Below are 18,147 nucleotides of genomic sequence, written 5' to 3'. Positions count from 1 at the left end.
ACTTGTACGTGCTTCGAATGCATTGAATAGAAGGTGTTTGAGTCGACGTCATGAGAAGAAGACCCATTTTCACACAAGACTTCCGCTGACCCTTTCAAAAGTTATCGCACACAAAGAAATGTGTGACGGATGAACACAACGGACAGATGCCCATTCAATAAAAACAGACTGGCAGAACAGAAAGCCTCACAACAAAATAGAATGACGATCATCGAACCGAATAAGATAGAATCCGCCAAAAGCTCAGAGAGAGAACACTTGGCATTCAAGAGTGAAGGCTGCGGCTGAAGGGGGTCAGCAGCAGAGCAAATCAATAGCTTTGTGAGTGTGATGAGCCAACCTGTGTGCGTAGCCTTTGTCGTGGATGGCCTTGAGGCCCTCGCAGATCCCTTTCAAGAGGAGGAGGATGCGGCTCTCGGCCATGGAGCCGCCTTTGTCTCGCAGCTTCTCCAGCACCGACCACAGGCTCCCCTTCTACACACACACAACCATTGCGCGCGCACACACACGCGCGCGCACACGCACGCACGCACGCACGCACGCACGCACGCGCACACACACACACACACACACACACATTAATGTAAGCTCAAACTCACACACACACACAACCAAACACACACACACACACACACACACACACACACACACACACACACACACACACACACACACACACACACACACACACACACACACACACACACACACACACACACACACACACACAACATATGCACGTACGTCACACACTCAGATTCATGTAAGTTAAAAAAAAAACACACACTGATTCATGTAAGCTCAAACACACACATGCACACACAGGCACGCACGCACACACGCACACACACACTCTATTATAATCTTATTTCTTTCCCACAATTTCAGGCAGTCTGGAGGAAATTACATTTCTAAATGAATTGACGTTATATCAAAAAAGATGAACTGCTTTTCTGCTTTGCTTGATGAAACTGACATCGATGTTCATAGCCTTTAGCCGGCTCGATAATTTGCTCAATTCATTTCGCTTGCGTTATATGCCGAACATCAATTCAGGTAATTGATTCAGAAACAAGTGTTTCAGAACAAAAAAAAAACGCTTTGCTTCTAACAATGGAGATATTAGAGATGCAGAACACATGTGCATATGCACACACACACACAAACACATGCACACTGTGAGCCACTCATTTCATTATATTTCGCTCGCACACACATTCACACAGATTTCAGTCCCTTCATTTGCACCTTAGTTATGACACACAGACTCACACAGATTTAGCAGAAAAACACACACACACACACACACACACACACACACACACACACACACACACACACACACACACACACACACACACACACACACACACACACACACACACACACACACACACACACACACTTATTCATTCCGAGCAGGCCTCCCCCTATTCCACGTTATTTGCGATTGAAGGACACACGTATTAGCCTTTTCATTTCACACTTTCCTGCACTAATGCACATAAATCAAAGGTCCCTTGCTCTCATTCGTTTCTTTTTGAAGCTTTACACAGCAATTATAATTACGCTCACCTTCCTGTGTCCCCCGCTGTCTTGCAAGCTTTTATCCCTCTAGCTCAGAAACAAATCTGTCTTGTTTTCTATCTATCCATCCATCCATCCATCCATCCATCCATCCATCCATCCATCCATCCATCTATCTATCTATCTATCTATCTATCTATCTATCTATCTATCGATCGATCTATCTATCTATCTATCTATCTCCAAAGATTCACACGGACATAGGGCAAGTCTTTCTCTTCAACAAGCTTTACATACTAACAAACATTCTATCCATTTGTCCATCTGTGTACCTTCCTATCTATCCATCAATCTGTCTATTTACCTCTCTCGCTCTAAAGCTCTCTTTACTTTTAGCAAGCTAATTTGATGAATCCATCTGTCTGTCTGCATAACTGTCTATCTGTCTCTCTATCTCGTATGGTGGTATAGGGTAAGAGCAGCCAGGCCTGTCTCTCTCTCTCTCTCCTACAGCTTTCAATACTTCAGCTATCTCTCCATCCGTCTATCTATTGATTGATCTGTCTGTCCGTCCGTCCGTCCGTCCATCCATCCATCCATCCATCCATCCATCCATCCATCCATCCATCCATCCATCCATCCATCCATCCGTCCGTCCATCTTGAAACTCAGGCTGACATATGGCAGGTAGCCGCCAGGCCTAGTTCTCTCTCCAACCAGCTTTTTATACTTTCAGCCAACAGTAATTCCGTCTAGTTTTCTATCCATCTACCCATGCTGACTGCGTCCTATAGAGGAGAGCCTTGGTCTCTCTCCAACAAGCCTTCTGTACGTCTAGCCAATTCTATCTAGACATCTGTCCACCTCAAAGACTCACATTCACATAGAGCAGCAGTAACCAGGCATCGCTCTTGCCGCTGTTCCCCATGAAGACTTGTCATCTATCTATCTATCTATCTATCTATCTATCTATCTATCTATCTATCTATCTATCTATCTATCTATCTATCTATCTATCTATCTATCTATCTATCTATCTATCTCACACTGACATAGAGCAGCAGTAACCAGGCATTGCTCTTGGTCTTGCCGCTGTGCCCCATGAAGACTTGCTATCTATCTATCTTACTTCTATACCATGTCTGTCTGTCTGTCTGTCTGTCTGTCTGTCTGTCTGTCTGTCTGTCTGTCTGTCTGTCTGTCTGTCTGTCTGTCTGTCTGTCTATCTATCTATCTATCTATCTATCTATCTATCTATCTATCTATCTATCCTCAAAGATTCACACTGAGGTAGGCTACTGCGCTCCACGAAGGCTATCCATCCATCCATCCATCCATCCATCCATCCATCCTTGTAGACTCACGTTGATGTAGGGCAGCAGTAGCCAGGCCTCTGTCTTGCCGCCGCGCTCCGTGAAGGCGTGGGCGGTGAGGCGCAGGACGTTGGGGTGCTCGAAGAGCCGGTGCATCTCCACCTCGGTCTGGGCCTCCTGCCGGCCCTCGCGGTCGTGGCACAGGATGCGCTTCAGCGCGTAGAAGCGCCCATCGTGAGCCCCCTCCACCAGGTCCACGTAGCTGAAGCCACTGAGAAGGGAGAAGACGTGTGAGAAGGCGTGTGTGTGTGTGTGTGTGTGTGTGTGTGTGTGTGTGTGTGTGTGTGTGTGTGTGTGTGTGTGTGTGTGTGTGTGTGTGTGTGTAAGAGAAAGAGAGGAGGAGAATACAGACACACAGCAGCAGGTGAGGTTTTGCATACAAAGCAGGTCAGAGGTGCAGTCAGTGAGAGAGAGAGTGAGAGAGAGAAAGAAAGAGAGAGACAGAGAGAGAGACACACAGTCAGACAGACAGACAGAGAAAGAGAGCGAGAGAGACACAGACAGAGAGAGAGAGAGAGAGAGAGAGAGAGAGAGAGAGAGAGAGAGAGAGAGAGAGAGAGAGAGAGAGAGAGAGAGAGAGCGACAGACAGACAGACAGAGACAGAGACAGAGAGATAGAGATAGAGAGCGAAAGAGAGAGAAATCGAATACAGCTTGGCGAGCAGAGATTTGTCTTGTCCCGTAATACCATAATAGCTTATAGACAGCTAGATTACAGAACTAATTGGAAGGCAGGCAAATGCAATACAGAGGGAAAAAATGTAAACAGACCCAGACACACATGCAGAGCGGCAGAGCCAGAAACAAACAAAAGGTGCCGAAACGATTGACATCCAGACTGACGGGAATACTAACGATGGAATGGAACGACAACATTGAATAGTGCAAAGGACAATAATAACTTACCCCTCATCTAGTTTCTGGATGAAGTAGTATTTCTTGCTGTCGATGGTGAAGGTCCCCCGAGAGCATATGCAGAGAGCCTGTCCCATCTTCTCAGGGGCATGTCGTGGCAATCCCACCAGGTTCAGAGGACCAGCACTGGGCCAGAAGACAGAACAGGCACTGCTATCACTATTGAAACCTCTGTGGAGCATCCTTCAAGCAGGGAGTCAACTAAACACTTGAAATAAATAAACACAGGGCGCCAGCACCATCTATCATTTAACAGCAAAGCAGCTGGAACTTCTCTCGGACTATTTGGCGTTCGAGCAATTAATTCCGTTCATTCTGCCTGTTGATGAAAATAAGAGACTACGCAGTCTGGGACAGCTGGGTCGTGTCTTTAGGTTTTGCTTAATTATTCACGGAACGAACCAACGTCAGACCGCAAGGGTTCACCACAACCGGCGAAAAACGATGCGGAGGGATGGTGGCTCATCGCATGCACATCGGACCCCTACCTCATTGGTCCAAAGTCGATGACGTTGGTGGTGCAATGGTACTCGATAAGTGTAGGGTAGAAATGATCTATCGATTGTGGAAATTGAAGTGTGTACGCAGCAGTCTGTCAAACGATACCCTCCGACCACTTCTCTGCGTATATTTTGTGCTAGAGGGAGTATAAATCAGCGTATTTAAACGTGAAATGTGACTGAATGCAACGCCACGTAATGGTACAAACTGGCCTCGAGACACCACGAAGAAGCGTAATATATGCGGGCGTTCACAGGCAGAAAATTACTTGAAGTAAACCTCAATACATGACATCTGCCTTTCACCCAACTGGCACACCTTTTGAATAGCTAACGTTGGCACCCATATTCCATTTGGAGACACTATTTACCTTTACAGAGCAGGCTCTCAGTTGGTCCTTCTTGCGTTTTCTTTTGCTACACACTTCAAACTACTTCCGTGTACATCACACGTCAAAGTGACGCAGCCTAACATGCTGGTATATTTAACCCCTTCTTGTCTCCTGAAATGTTTGATCACAGACCTGTCTGTGTGTTTGATTGCCTCACTATACCTCAAGATTCCATGCACTGTGCCAAGGGTGGGCAATTATTTTGGCCCAAGGTATGTAATACTGACTGAAGGCCAGGTGTCACTGGCAACTTGCCCGTGTCAATAATACAAAATAATGTACGCTGACATAACTTGTCAGCTTTGCTATTCCTGCACAGTAATTCAATTATAATGAAATGTATGTAGCCCATGTACTTGGTTAATCTTACATGCGGTAGCCATTTTAAGAATGTTGAGTGACCAATGAATTTGGATTTAAAAGTTGTCTTTCTTGTAGGCCTACAGGCTCAGCGGGCCGCATGTGGCCCTACCCTGGCCTGAGTTTGCCCACCTCTCTATGCCCATTTCCCCTTGTTCACAGCTGTCTCCGCCGGGGATCCACAGGGGCGATTCACCTTTGAATGAGTGGGACGAATTGAGCTTTAAGGGAGAATTAGGCCCACTAGTGTCCCAGTCACTCGAGAGGTTAAAAAAAAAAAAAAAAAAAAAAAGAGGAGTCACAATCAGGGGTGATAGTAAAAAAAAATCTGAGCCTGAACTTTTTCCCTTGCTCTAACGACGACGACAAGATACTGAATAGTGAAGTGACGTAGGCCTATTTTGCCACATTATTCAAACATTTAATAGCCTGTTTATGACCATTATTCAAGCCTGATAGTGGAAGAAAACCCTGAACCTGTAACACTTTCTGAGATAAGAATAACCTAATGGCTAATTATCAATGTTTTTATTTTTTCAAACTCTGTCAAGCCTGAAATCAGGCAGGGAGCCTGAATACTATCAGCCCTGCACAATGTTTCCATCAGTTGATACACTGTAGGCTATATCATCTGGCAACTAATTTGCTACACTCTTTTGATATAGCTGGGACTAGTTTTAATTGGGTCGTGATGGGCATTTGAGAGATATGTACTTCTGTGATCAGGTAGTGCCCATACTGGTGTCTTTAATCAATCAATATTATTTATATAGCACATCATCATAACTGTGCATATAATGTGCTAAAAAGTAAGAGAAAGGAATAATGTACAGTATTGCATTAAAGATGGTAAATAACTATCACCAAAGGCAGATGAGAATAATGCAGATTTTAATTTCTTTTTTAAAACATTATCGATGGAGCAGCTTTAATTTGGACAGGAAGCTGCTTCCAGCATTTGGCAGCATAACGACCCTAATAAATTTTACCTTATAGGCAAAACCAATAAAAGACATTATGAAGACCTAAGACATCTATTAGGATCTATAATTGCATATCTAATATATTTAGGGCCTAAACCATTTAATGACTTACAGACTATCAGAAGAGTTTCAAACTCAATTCTAAATCTCACTGTTAGCCAGTGTCATAACAGGAGTGATGTGGTCACTTTTCTTTGTTTTAGTAAAATTTCTAGCAGCATCTACAGTGGTTTTGAATCCACCCATGTAGTAGGCAAAATAATAGAACTCTGCTCTGTACTAAATTCATGTATTTGCAGTATATGATAATGCACTATTTCAGGACTTAAATAGACGAAGAAGAAAAAACGAGACCAAAAAGGGAAGTTTAAAGTTTAAACCATTTTATTTACAAAGCCAAGCCATCCCTCATAACAATGAGTTGGTTCTGCAAGAATCTGATTTCTAAAATAAAAAAGTGGGCATGATAGTAGATAAAACAAAGAAATTCCACATAATGATTGTAATTTTAACAGACAGCTTATTTCTTGCAAAATTTGAAACCTCAAAAAGGCCCCAAATATTGGTCAAGGCATTTCAACTTCCACGAAGGAAAGTTGTGATCTCAACTCAAGAAAGTAATACCACCACATACTACATTCATCATTCTAGTTTACATGTCGAAAAGGGAAGGCCTTTTATAATAGATACACTATATGTGGATTTGGAAAATGGCCATGACCTTCAAACAAGCACAGCATGTGCAATTTTATGGGCAAGGCAAGACGAGCTTGCTTTCTTTGGTAATGATGTGAAGATGAAACATGATGAGCTTCTGAGAACAAGAGAGATGTCCCAACAATGGTCAACCTGTGTGTGCAGTAATATCTTGCAGTGCTATGAGAGCTGAGGCAGAGCTGGTCCATTCCGGTCACTCGGATGCCCGGTCAAACATGAATCGTGATGTCCGCTCTAGTATTCTTCTCCTTCCTCGTCCTCCTCAAAGGAGTCGAGGCCCACCTCTTCGTAGTCCTTCTCCAGGGCGGCCATGTCCTCTCTGGCCTCGGAGAACTCGCCCTCCTCCATGCCCTCACCTACGTACCAGTGCACGAAGGCCCTCTTGGCGTACATCAGGTCAAACTTGTGGTCCAGACGAGCCCAGGCCTCGGCGATGGCGGTGGTGTTGCTCAGCATGCACACGGCCCTCTGCACCTTGGCCAGGTCTCCACCGGGCACCACGGTTGGCGGCTGGTAGTTGATGCCAACCTTGAAGCCAGTGGGGCACCAGTCCACAAACTGGATGCTTCTCTTGGTCTTGATGGCCGCGATGGCCACGTTGACGTCTTTGGGCACCACGTCTCCACGGTAGAGCAGGCAGCAGGCCATGTACTTGCCGTGGCGCGGGTCGCACTTCACCATCTGGTTGGCGGGTTCGAAGCAGGAGTTTGTGATCTCGGCCACGGACAGCTGCTCGTGGTAGGCCTTCTCGGCGGAGATGACTGGGGCGTAGGTGGCCAGGGGGAAGTGGATGCGGGGGTAGGGCACCAGATTGGTCTGGAACTCAGTCAGGTCCACGTTCAGGGCCCCGTCAAAGCGCAGAGAGGCGGTAATAGAAGAGACTATCTGGCTGATCAGCCTGTTGAGGTTGGTGTAAGAGGGACGCTCAATGTCCAGGTTACGCCTGCAGATGTCGTAGATGGCCTCGTTGTCCACCATGAAGGCGCAGTCGGAGTGCTCCAGTGTGGTGTGAGTGGTCAGGATGGAGTTGTAGGGCTCCACCACCGCGGTCGACACCTGGGGAGCTGGGTAGATGGCAAACTCCAGCTTGGACTTCTTGCCAAAGTCGACTGAGAGACGCTCCATGAGCAGCGAGGTGAAGCCTGAGCCGGTGCCCCCGCCAAAACTGTGGAACACCAAGAAACCTTGGAGGCCGGTACACTGATCTGCCTATGAACACACACAAAAAACCAATAAAGAGGACAATATTTCCCATATGTTAGATTCGGTAGCAGCACAGCATCCCATTACATCTTTATGAGTCTTTCTTGAGTTGTTAATTGAGGCTTACTACGTCGTACTAAACAAAAGGTCTTTGTCTTGAAATTATCCACAGTTTCCCGTCTATGGTTTTCCATAGTTAAGGAAAAATGTTACTCAGATTGAGGATAAAAAATAATGGCGTCAGGCGTCAGCTTAAGTGCAGAGGGGTGTTTAACATTTACATATTACCTCAAAACCACAATGTTTTTAATATGGGAGATTAAACTACAAATAGTTTTAATATGTGGGGACCCAAGTTAATTGGAATTGATTAATAAAAAATTGCTTAGAAAATGTTCTAACTTAAAAAGATCTTGCGTCTCATGCTAAAAGAATTTTGTTGACGATGCCTCTGTGGCACATTTGGGCTTGCATGCCCACGGGAACCCCGCTTCAAGTCCGGCCGGGGTCATTTCCCAATCGTTTCCGGTCTCCTTCCATACTTTCCTGTCATAATAAAGGCCAAAAAGCCCCTCAAAAATATATTTTTTAAGAAGCTTACCAGTTTGCGAATGCGGTCCAGCACTGAATCGATGATCTCCTTGCCAATGGTGTAATGGCCGCGGGCGTAGTTGTTGGCGGCATCCTCCTTCCCTGAGATAAGCTGCTCTGGGTGGAACAGCTGCCTGTAGGTGCCTGTACGAACTTCATCTGAGATGGCATAAAACGAAAAATTTAACTTTAGAAAAAAAGAGGTATCGCACACCAATAAAGTCTTTCTTGAAGTGCTGGCTTCCTGAGCATATAAATGTTAAAGAAAAAGAAAAGAATGACGCACACTCTGCTCCATGTTTTAATGGTGAAGTGACGCTTCGGCCGTCTGGCCTTCTTCAAGTTTGAAGAAGGCCAGACGGCCGAAACGTCACTTCACCATTAAAACATGGAGCAGAGTGTGCGGCATTCTTTTCTTTTTCTTTAACATAAAACAAAAAATGATCAGACTCCAGCAGCCTCATCAGGCATCCAAAGCAGCTCACAGAATTGACGTTAAATGTACTGGGAAAATCTGCGCATCAGCATTCTGATCTAAGGACTCTTAGGCAGTGATCTTAGGCATTGATCATATATACTGTATCATCATATATAGCATTGCATCATGTTAATGCACCATCAACACTGCTGCATACATTTGTCAGTTAGTCTTAAACCACCACTTTTATACATCACTTTTATTTTAATACTGTATTTTGATTACCAATTGACTCATTGTTGTGTGTAGCCTATTTTACAACCTCAAGTCAAGTCAAGTCAGTTTTATTGTCAGTTTCTTTACATGCACTGGTCATATACAAAGAATTTGAAATTGCGTTTCTTACTTCCCCTGCAGGCATAGACATAGACTTTAGGTGTGGACATAGACAACTAGACATAGACAGTAAGCAATCTTATCTTACCAATAACTGTTGGCTCAAGGTCTACAAAGATGGCGCGGGGCACGTATTTCCCCGTGCCCGTCGCACTGAAGAAAGTGGTGAATGAGTCGTCGTGCCCGCCGACAGGCTTGTGGCTGGGCATCTGGCCGTCCGGCTGGATGCCATGCTCCAGACAGTACAGCTCCCAGCAGGTGTTGCCCATCTGAACACCCGCCTGGCCAACGTGAACTGAAATACACTCTCTCTGTTGGGGACAGGACAAAAAGACAAAAGAGGCATGAGAAGAACATCTGTCTGTCTGGTCATATCACATCTGTCATGGGACTGCAGCAATGGCTCAGTGGTTAGAGTGCTGGCCTTTAGATCAGAGGGTTGCAGGTTCAAATCCCACCCTTACCAGCAGCACCTTCATCCATGGCTGAGGTGCACCTAACCAATACCCTGTACCTAATACCCTATAAGTCGCTTTGAATAGAAAACAAGCAAAGAGCAATGTAATGTCATGTCATATAATATCATAGCGCATCATTTTTTAGCCTCATTTCATTTAATCACAGCTGCTTCATACAAACAAGAGAATTGGTTGCAGTTGTATCAGAGCTGCATGTCTGTGAAGATCATCATTCACCATCCAGGTCACGTTATCTGTAGAGTTTCGTTTTAAGTAACTGGACGTCTGAGTTTGAAAGACAATTCATTCCTCATCCTTGCGTTCCCACATGAAACAACCAGAACTAATGAAGTCCCTTGGATGAGGAAAAATGTAAATTAAATCCCAAAACAAAGTCCAGCTGCTTACAACTCAACTCTTTGGATCACGTTGGAAACATCATGCTGTTGCACTGTGTGATAGACACAGGGGTGATAGTGAAAAAAAATCCTGAGCCTGAACTTTTTTCCTGGTCGGGGAGGGGGGGCCGGGGGACGACGGGACATACTGCATATGAGACGTAATGTAGGCCTTATTATTATTCAAACACATTATTCAAACATTTAAGATTATGTTTTCATTTTTGCATTATTTCTATAGTGTTATTCACGAAAACACAGATCATTTCCCTGTTGGTAGGCTACAGCACTTGGCTGAAAGAAACTGACCACCACGTTCAATTCTAGCTGTAAAAACGAATACCAACGTATGCAGTTAGAAATGCATTCTAGGCTTGTGATGTTGCACTAAAGTTATTGAGGTGGGTATTGAACCAATGCAACATTTCAACACCAGAATGCATTTCTGACAACATGCTGCATATTTTACCACATTTAATTAACCCAAAGCTGCATATGTAGCAGCCATACCAAGGCGGTCAGTAGGGGGCAATAAACTTACTACTCCAAAGTACAGTAACTACACTCTGTCCAAAATAGAGGAGGTGATTACCAATTAATTAAGCAATACTTTTAAATGACATGACATTTGCTGCAAGCTGATAAGTTTCATTTTCATTGGGACATTGCTCATATAACTTGTATAGGCTACTGGACATACGTTTAGATAGCCTACTCGTGGCCCCATGGTCTACCTACCTATAACCACAGATTGTTTAAGGGCTGTGCTATAACCCCTGCCTTTATTCCGTTGTAGGGAAACGCCCTTTTTAATTACCGGTACATGATATTTAGGCACAAGCGCATGATTGGCTACATGCAGGCCCACGTTCACATCGCATATTTCGACTCCACGGATGACAGAACCAGTGGTTATTACGGACAGGACAGTATAGCCTGTGTGACTACTGCGCGACTTTCGCATTGGGTTAGTCAATTAAAATACATGAAAATCACTCGCGTGTACACACGCCCATTACAATGTACGAGTTGAAAAGATAACAGAAAGCAACAAAAACAAAGACAGGACCGAATAAGCTACATGAAAATAGCACAGGGCGTGAAGATAAGATGAACATTCACTGCATGTCTAGGTGACACCGTGGTGGCCACATGAACGCAAGCCAAGTATTTGAAGTTCATGAGAGTCTGATATTGATAATTGCCCCCTGCCCGAGAGTAGGGATTAAGTAGCCCAGAGCGTGCAGACAATACAACCTGTGCATCGTGCGTGGAATAACTGGATTCGATTACGCAGAAGGGCTACGACAGGGAGCGCGCGAGAGAGAAAGGCTGTGTGAACCTGTTTGGGGGTTTTCACAGAGCGCGTTGGTTTAGTCAGCATAACTAATATAAACATCTCCCTGAAATCAGTTTGACACGTGGTTTGTCAGGAATGACGCAAAACACCATCCCTCAATCAACAGTAGACCAAAATCCACGAACTCAGCTCACACTAGCCTACAAGGGGTGTAGGCTAACTAGGCTTGCCAAACATTAGCGATCCAAGCATTCCATTGTCATTTGGACATGTCGCAATGGTAGCCGCTATTCCAATGCAGACCACATTTACGCACTACGCCTAGAAAAAAAAGTATCATGACGGGCATAGCATAGCCTACCGTTTTGAGCATACAGACTTTTTTTTAAAGAACGTCCATCTCCATCAAAGTTTGTCAACATTGCGCAGTCATTTAGCGCACATAAATGAGGAAAATAGACGAACCTATTTCAAACATATACTCTCACTGAGCCCCGTTTATGCGCATCAATAAGCCGTTTATGGTCAGGTTTTTGGAGTAACCTGCGCAAGGCAAAATCATTCGGGCCCAAGCCAACATGCCACAGTGGGCAAATTAATAACTAAATGGCCTTACCTTCAAACGTTTTCTTGATCACAGAATTTCACTAGTATTCCACTGACATCCACACGGTTCAACAACACACCCATCACAACTAGCAAGCCATGTGGATTTGTGCTAACAATAGTTGCTATTTTTTATCGGAATCCAAATGGTCTAGACTTGGCCTGTTAGTACTTTCTTCCGTTTCTTCAGTATAACGAGATGCCATTTTTGGATTTGCCTCCGTCGACAGTGAAAATATCTGAGAAGGGTAACCAGTAGGGGCCTAGAACTCTCTTTACTGTGCATACTGACAGCCAATCTACTTCTCCTTTCACTAGAACTAGAAGACTGCCGCCAGTGATGTGGTGAGTGACTCAAGAGCAAGACGTAACAAATTGATACATTTTCAGTAAGATGTCGGGATGATACAATTATGGGCTGCTGCTCATTTGGGTTCCTTTCGCGTCTCTTACAACATGCTGTTGCGCGCTCATTTATTTTCACCATACATTAATGAAGGCCTACGCGATAGTTTATTATTTTATTAATTTTGGGGAAATTATTCTTTTATTTTTTTCCACAGCCACGCTACGCCGGATTTCCGGCGCGGCGCCGGACTGCTATCACCCCTGTAGACACGTGTGGATTAACATCACCAGGGAATTTCAAGATCTGGGTAGCCCAATTATGCAAATATAGGCCACAGAACATTATGCAATCTTAATAAAAAAAATATCCAACCTAGACATGCCTGGACCTTGGGGAGCTCATGAATGATTCAGCAAAGCAGTGTCCATACATTTCTGATGAGTGCATTTTGATGATTGACTCCCCAAACAAATCTGATGTTGTGTTTTGAGACTTAAGCCATTTCAAAGTCCCACTTCATCTTTGCGCAGCTTTAACATTCCAGATCACATCTTAGTTCAGTAGTTTAATTAGCCATCTTGTGTAACATTTGCGCAGGCATTTACATTTGTCAAATTATTGATTATTTTAAGTATATACACAATTCCCACATCTCCCTTCAGCTCATCACACTTCAATAAGCCGTCTTGCCTAACATTTGCATAGACAAGAATAGATTTACGGGATCTGGCCACATTGGTGTCAAATCATGCGGAAATACAACTCATCAGGGTCTGCTGGGTCAGTTATGCAACCATCATCAACTATTATAGCTAACTCAGCTGTTTTTCCCAGGCCCTGCAGGCCTATACTGTGCTCCAATGACCTTATATTGTGCAGTGCCTTCCCTTTACCAACAGGTGGCGGTGTGGCAGGGTGATGATGTAGCAGGGAGGCAGGGGGTGTCATCGTGTGCGGAGCTACTGACATGTCATGGTGATTGACAGCTGCAGCTGAAAGGTGAGTTGTTCTGTACAACCAGAGCCATCGAATAAGAGAGTTACGACACTCCCATAGACCTCAATGGTCCAATCTGTCCACAGCAATGGCGGCTCTCATGGAGCCTCACGGAGCGTTTTACATGTAAATCACCATTGACTTAAGTTCCAACAGAAGTAGTTACTTAGTTCCAGGAGGTGGCCGTAGAACACAGAAAATGTGGTAAAGGTCAATGCCATTCGTTTGTGCTTAATCTTTGTTTGGTATGTAATGGTTCTGTGTTCTCCAGCGGTTGCCGTTTAGAAATATTGTAATCAACATGAATCACATCACCAACCGACTTCCTGGTCACCGTTTGACACAACTCTCTTATCAGACGGCTCTGGGTACAACGAAAGCCTCTGGCTACTTATCCTGTCAGGAGAGTTGTTGTGACTGCCGTGACATCACTAATCCTTTATGTCTCCTGACACACCACCGTGCAGATCACAAACTGTGCTTGTTTTGCCAGAAGTTTGAGAAATGGGGGGTGTGGGGAGTGTGGAATTTGAAGTTATATACCCTCACACACCCCACACACTAATTTGTGTGGACAGATGTCCTGACAAGTTTCTATCAGAGCTGAATGAAACCCCACACCCTTGGCAGGCATGTCAAACCTCTAGCCGAAAAGAAGGAGTCTGCAGTTCCAGAAGCATGCACCATGGAAAGTATCAACATTTGTCTTGCTTACACACTGCTACTGGAAGAAAAGACTCAAATCTTTGCAATGGTGGTGGTGAGGGCTTGTCTGTCCTGTTTTGTAAGTGGCTACTGCTGATGGATGCAGACAGGGCAGGCAGGAATCCAGGACACAAAAGGTAACAATGGGACGAGACTGTTCTCGACAATGAAACATTCATGTCTAATCCTGGACTTAGCACAGGACTGTTTGGTCTGTGTGAAGCATTTTCTTAAAATACTTTGGAACACTTTCAAAAGAATGTGTAATATCTGGGAATATAAATATATTAATGTTAAGTAAGTCACCCAAAAGTTCTGCACAGTAAAGCATTGCACTGCTATGCAGAGCTCCAAAGTGCGTAGTGATTGGTGCTAAAATGTGTGTCTGCACTTCAGGGATGTGCCCTAGTTTTTTCCCAGGAAGGGCACCTCTGCTCACATGCAAGCCCACACCGAAGCCCGTGTGCCGGGTATGCCACACTCCTGAAGTCCCCTCTCCTGGGGGCCAGGGGTGACTATTTTTACCCAGCTAGAACTATTCCTGCCCCACTGTTAGTCTGACAGGGCAAGAGGAGGTTGGCGGGTGGCCGGCCGGTTGTGGGCCCAGGACAAATTCATTTGAAAGGGCCCCCAACCCAATAAATGCAATGTAATGGGGACCCAATGCTGGCCCCCCTACCTCCCTGGGCAAGATACCCGTTTGCCCCCTGTCGGTCGGCCGGTTGCGGGGATGATGCAGGAAGATTGTAGTATTCAGGGATGGATTGCGACTTCATGGGCCCCTGAGCCAAACAACAAGAAAAGCAACACCACCCCCCCCCATCCCCCCACCCCCCAAATGGGCCCCAGAGCCAGACAACAAGAACGCTGTGCTGTGCTGTGTCACAATGACAATGGGAGTTGGAATTTCCCAATTGGGCTTTCACTCACTTTCACCTTCAAGGGGTTTTTTGTAGCGAGGAGGCTAAAGGGCCCCCTTGGTTCTTGGGCCCCTGGGGCCTGGGGCCTGGGCCCGGTATGCCTGTGCAGTAATCCATACACGATTGTATTGGGACATGGGACCACCAGGGGGACCGTCTTGCCTTCTATGGGCATCACCGCCAGGTCAGCAAGTAGTTATTTACGGCTAGCACTCCTGGTCCCCCTCCTCACCTCAAATACTACAAACTACACCCACCCCCCCTACCATTCTTTCCTATAGCCTACTGACCTAGTAGCAACCTTATGCTGCCATGTGCCAACGACTATCCAGCCTTTGTGACATTTAGGACCCTCATAGGCTCTCAGTGTCCCTTGCAGCTGTGCTCTGAAGTGTCCTTGTCATGCTGACTGGGACCGTGTGTTTACACACTACGGGCCACTCCACAAGATTTAACTGTGCCAGGATAAGGAAATGACGCAATAAATACAGGGCATGGGTTTGACACTGAAGGACAAAAGTATCTGAAAAGTTGCAACACATTTCACTGATTACAACACGCCCTTTTCATTGTTGTAGCATCACGAGTGTTTCTTTGTATTCTACTTCATTGACACACATGTAGCCTGTACGAAGAGCTTTGTTGTAAGCTGGACTTCCTCATTAAGTTCCCTAAAACTAAAACTGTGGATGGCCTGGCCTGGATGAATGAGAATCTTCACAGAAATGTAGCCATTGATTTCTGGCTAGTGCTACGACAAGTCATGTCATCATGTGACCACAGAGCAGGCAGGGGGGCATGAACCATTGATTTGTACGTGTCAATTCAGAATAGGCAGCCCGTGGTTAATGTTTAACCTACTGTACTGCACTCAGGGCCATTTCACACAAACCTATATACTCGGCTATAACTGACACCGTGATCTTTGAAACATTCGCCGTTTGCTGTGGTTATTGCAGATCAGGCGTTATGTCAGCTCAGGCATTATGTGGTGAAAAACTGCTTAAAGCATTGTCACCCCCAGCATTTTAGTGTTTACACCTCAATAGAAGGCAACAACACAATAGTGTTAAAACTCATTTGCTAGTGAAAATGCAAACCCACAGGCCACATTCTGTCGGCCATCTTGACCGCTTCGCACTTTATACTCCTTGGGGGGCGTTAAAAAGGGCTCCAAAGGGAGCATAATCTCAAGCTTATAAACAGTGTGAAAACATTTGTCTCTGGAATTCGGCACAAACAAAATGCCACCCTGCCCCTACCCCCCATCCTGTCTACAGCTATACACACGCTAAGGTCCAGTTCTAATCTCTAATGCTGCATAGAGAGGAAGGATGGTGTGTGTGTGTGTGTGTGTGTGTGTGTGTGTGTGTGTGTGTGTGTGTGTGTGTGTGTGTGTGTGTGTGTGTGTGTGTGTGAGTGAGACCAGACTGCACAAGGAAGGACTTGTGAACTCCCATGTTGGAAAAAAAATCAACATGTTAGTACAGAGCACAGTACAGAGTCTATGGATTATAAGGGGGACCATGTTATAGAAAGTGGTGGCGTATGCACAAGCTATACTCCCAAGCAGTAAAACCTGAGCATGAAGACTGGACAAACTGTGTCTGCCTTAGGGCACGGCTACTCCAGAAGCACAACATCAAGTTGGAAATGTGCAACAAACACCGGCCTTCCTGTTTCCCAGTTGGAGGCACACTAGACCTCTCCCACAGCAATAAACGTAGAAAAAAAGTTCAAAGTCAACACACGTCTACAGCGTGAAAGGTTGCTCATTTAACTGGTTAAACTGGATCATAATTTCTCAATGCTGAACGTCAGGAACAACTGTCAGACACACACACACACACACACACACACACACACACACACACACACACACACACACACACACACATAGCAGGAAATTGTAGGCCCTATGTAAAACAAGCTCCAATGGACACCCCCCCCCCCCCCAAAACCAGCAACACTTTATATCTACATACTGCGTGGGGCCCCTATATACATGGGGCCCTGGTAACCCCTGCAGTGCGCACACACACCCTTGGGCCACATCAGCATTTTAGGATTTCTGGCCAGGGGAGCAAATACACACACCCATAACCACACCACGACTACAGTTGTAAAGACTCTGTATAATCCTTCTTCAAAAGACTTCTGTTCTCCAGTAACTGAAAACATGAGCTTGTAAAGAAAAATGTCTTCCAGGGTTTCCAAAAAGTGATTTAAACATGTAGGCCTACTTTGGGCGGGAGGTAAAACAGCGCCTCTATTGGTTTAGTGCGCTTTAATGCGCACTTTTTTTAAAACCGATGAATATTTCGATGCGTCATTGCGAGTCAAGGCGGCAAAATCCGCAGACAAGCCTTATGACACCAAGCTAGGCTACTACACCAAAGTAGCCTATGAGTGTGCGTTTCTATTCCAAATCCCTGACGCATGGTTCACAGAAATACGACTGCGTTTGCTTTACTTTCCCTCTGAACACAAAATCTCTCCAGGCATTTTTGCGCGTCGTTCTGTAGCTGTAGCCTAGTCCTAGACAAGGTAATAAACATCGAGGCTTAATAGGGCCTAAATGGCAATCGTCTACGCATTTTCATTTCTGTTGACGCAACTTTGTCAAACATGCATGCGGTAGATTCTGGGGAGGCCCATGATTAAGCCGCTAGCGCATTATAAATAATACATAAGATTGACGAAGTTAAACATTACCATGTTGCTTGATTGTGTCTCAGGAAGAAAAAGGAAGTGGTTGTTGAGTCGTTGTTACTTCTCACTGCGCGCCTGCAATGTGGTCTGCGTGAGACAGTCTTGTCAGATTCGGCATGAGGTCGTTTTTATATACTCGCCTACCGTACAAGAGCGGGGGAGGAGTTGAACAGTCCACTGCGCTACTCAAATCATAACAAACTTCTCTACTCCATGCTCAACTAGCCCAGTGATAATCTCCCCGCATATGATAGATAGGCTTGGCATATTTTAACTAATTAGGTCCAAAATTAACACCTTTCCCCAAGTTGCTGTCGCAAAAGCGCAC

At 45.1% G+C, this 18,147-nt stretch overlaps 2 protein-coding genes across 2 annotated transcripts; both read right to left on the bottom strand.

The window, feature by feature from the left end:
- Positions 1 to 211: 211 nt before the first annotated feature.
- On the bottom strand, positions 212 to 4,757 carry stk16 (serine/threonine kinase 16). The gene is made up of 4 exons (XM_063212753.1): positions 4,687 to 4,757; positions 3,807 to 3,941; positions 2,892 to 3,111; positions 212 to 474 (listed from the first exon to the last, which is right to left on the bottom strand). Exons 2-4 carry the CDS (start codon positions 3,890 to 3,892, stop codon positions 295 to 297), a joined length of 486 nt encoding a protein of 161 aa, XP_063068823.1. The 5' UTR covers positions 3,893 to 3,941; positions 4,687 to 4,757; the 3' UTR covers positions 212 to 294.
- A 1,659-nt stretch (positions 4,758 to 6,416) lies between these two features.
- tuba8l2 (tubulin, alpha 8 like 2) lies at positions 6,417 to 17,970 on the bottom strand. The gene is made up of 4 exons (XM_063212285.1): positions 17,823 to 17,970; positions 9,464 to 9,686; positions 8,572 to 8,720; positions 6,417 to 7,976 (listed from the first exon to the last, which is right to left on the bottom strand). Exons 1-4 carry the CDS (start codon positions 17,823 to 17,825, stop codon positions 7,002 to 7,004), a joined length of 1,350 nt encoding a protein of 449 aa, XP_063068355.1. The 5' UTR covers positions 17,826 to 17,970; the 3' UTR covers positions 6,417 to 7,001.
- Between the last annotated feature and the right edge of the window lie 177 nt (positions 17,971 to 18,147).

Source organism: Engraulis encrasicolus, chromosome 12 (genome assembly GCF_034702125.1).
Source record: "Engraulis encrasicolus isolate BLACKSEA-1 chromosome 12, IST_EnEncr_1.0, whole genome shotgun sequence".
Classification (NCBI taxonomy): Eukaryota; Metazoa; Chordata; class Actinopteri; order Clupeiformes; family Engraulidae; genus Engraulis; species Engraulis encrasicolus.
This window is presented reverse-complemented; position numbering and strand designations above follow the sequence as displayed.

Bases quoted from the DNA above. Each gene is read 5' to 3' on its own strand.
- stk16 (XM_063212753.1), bottom strand. From the start codon at position 3,892: ATGGGACAGGCTCTCTGCATATGCTCTCGGGGGACCTTCACCATCGAC. The intron at 3,112-3,806 runs GTAAGTTATTAT...CTCCCTTCTCAG, and splicing joins ATCCAGAAACTAGATGAGGG to TGGCTTCAGCTACGTGGACC. The intron at 475-2,891 runs GTGAGTCTACAA...GTGTGTGTGTAG, and splicing joins TACTGCTGCCCTACATCAAC to AAGGGGAGCCTGTGGTCGGT.
- tuba8l2 (XM_063212285.1), bottom strand. The intron at 8,721-9,463 runs GTAAGATAAGAT...ATGCCATCTCAG, and splicing joins CCTTGAGCCAACAGTTATTG to ATGAAGTTCGTACAGGCACC. The intron at 7,977-8,571 runs GTAAGCTTCTTA...GTGTGTTCATAG, and splicing joins TGGACCGCATTCGCAAACTG to GCAGATCAGTGTACCGGCCT.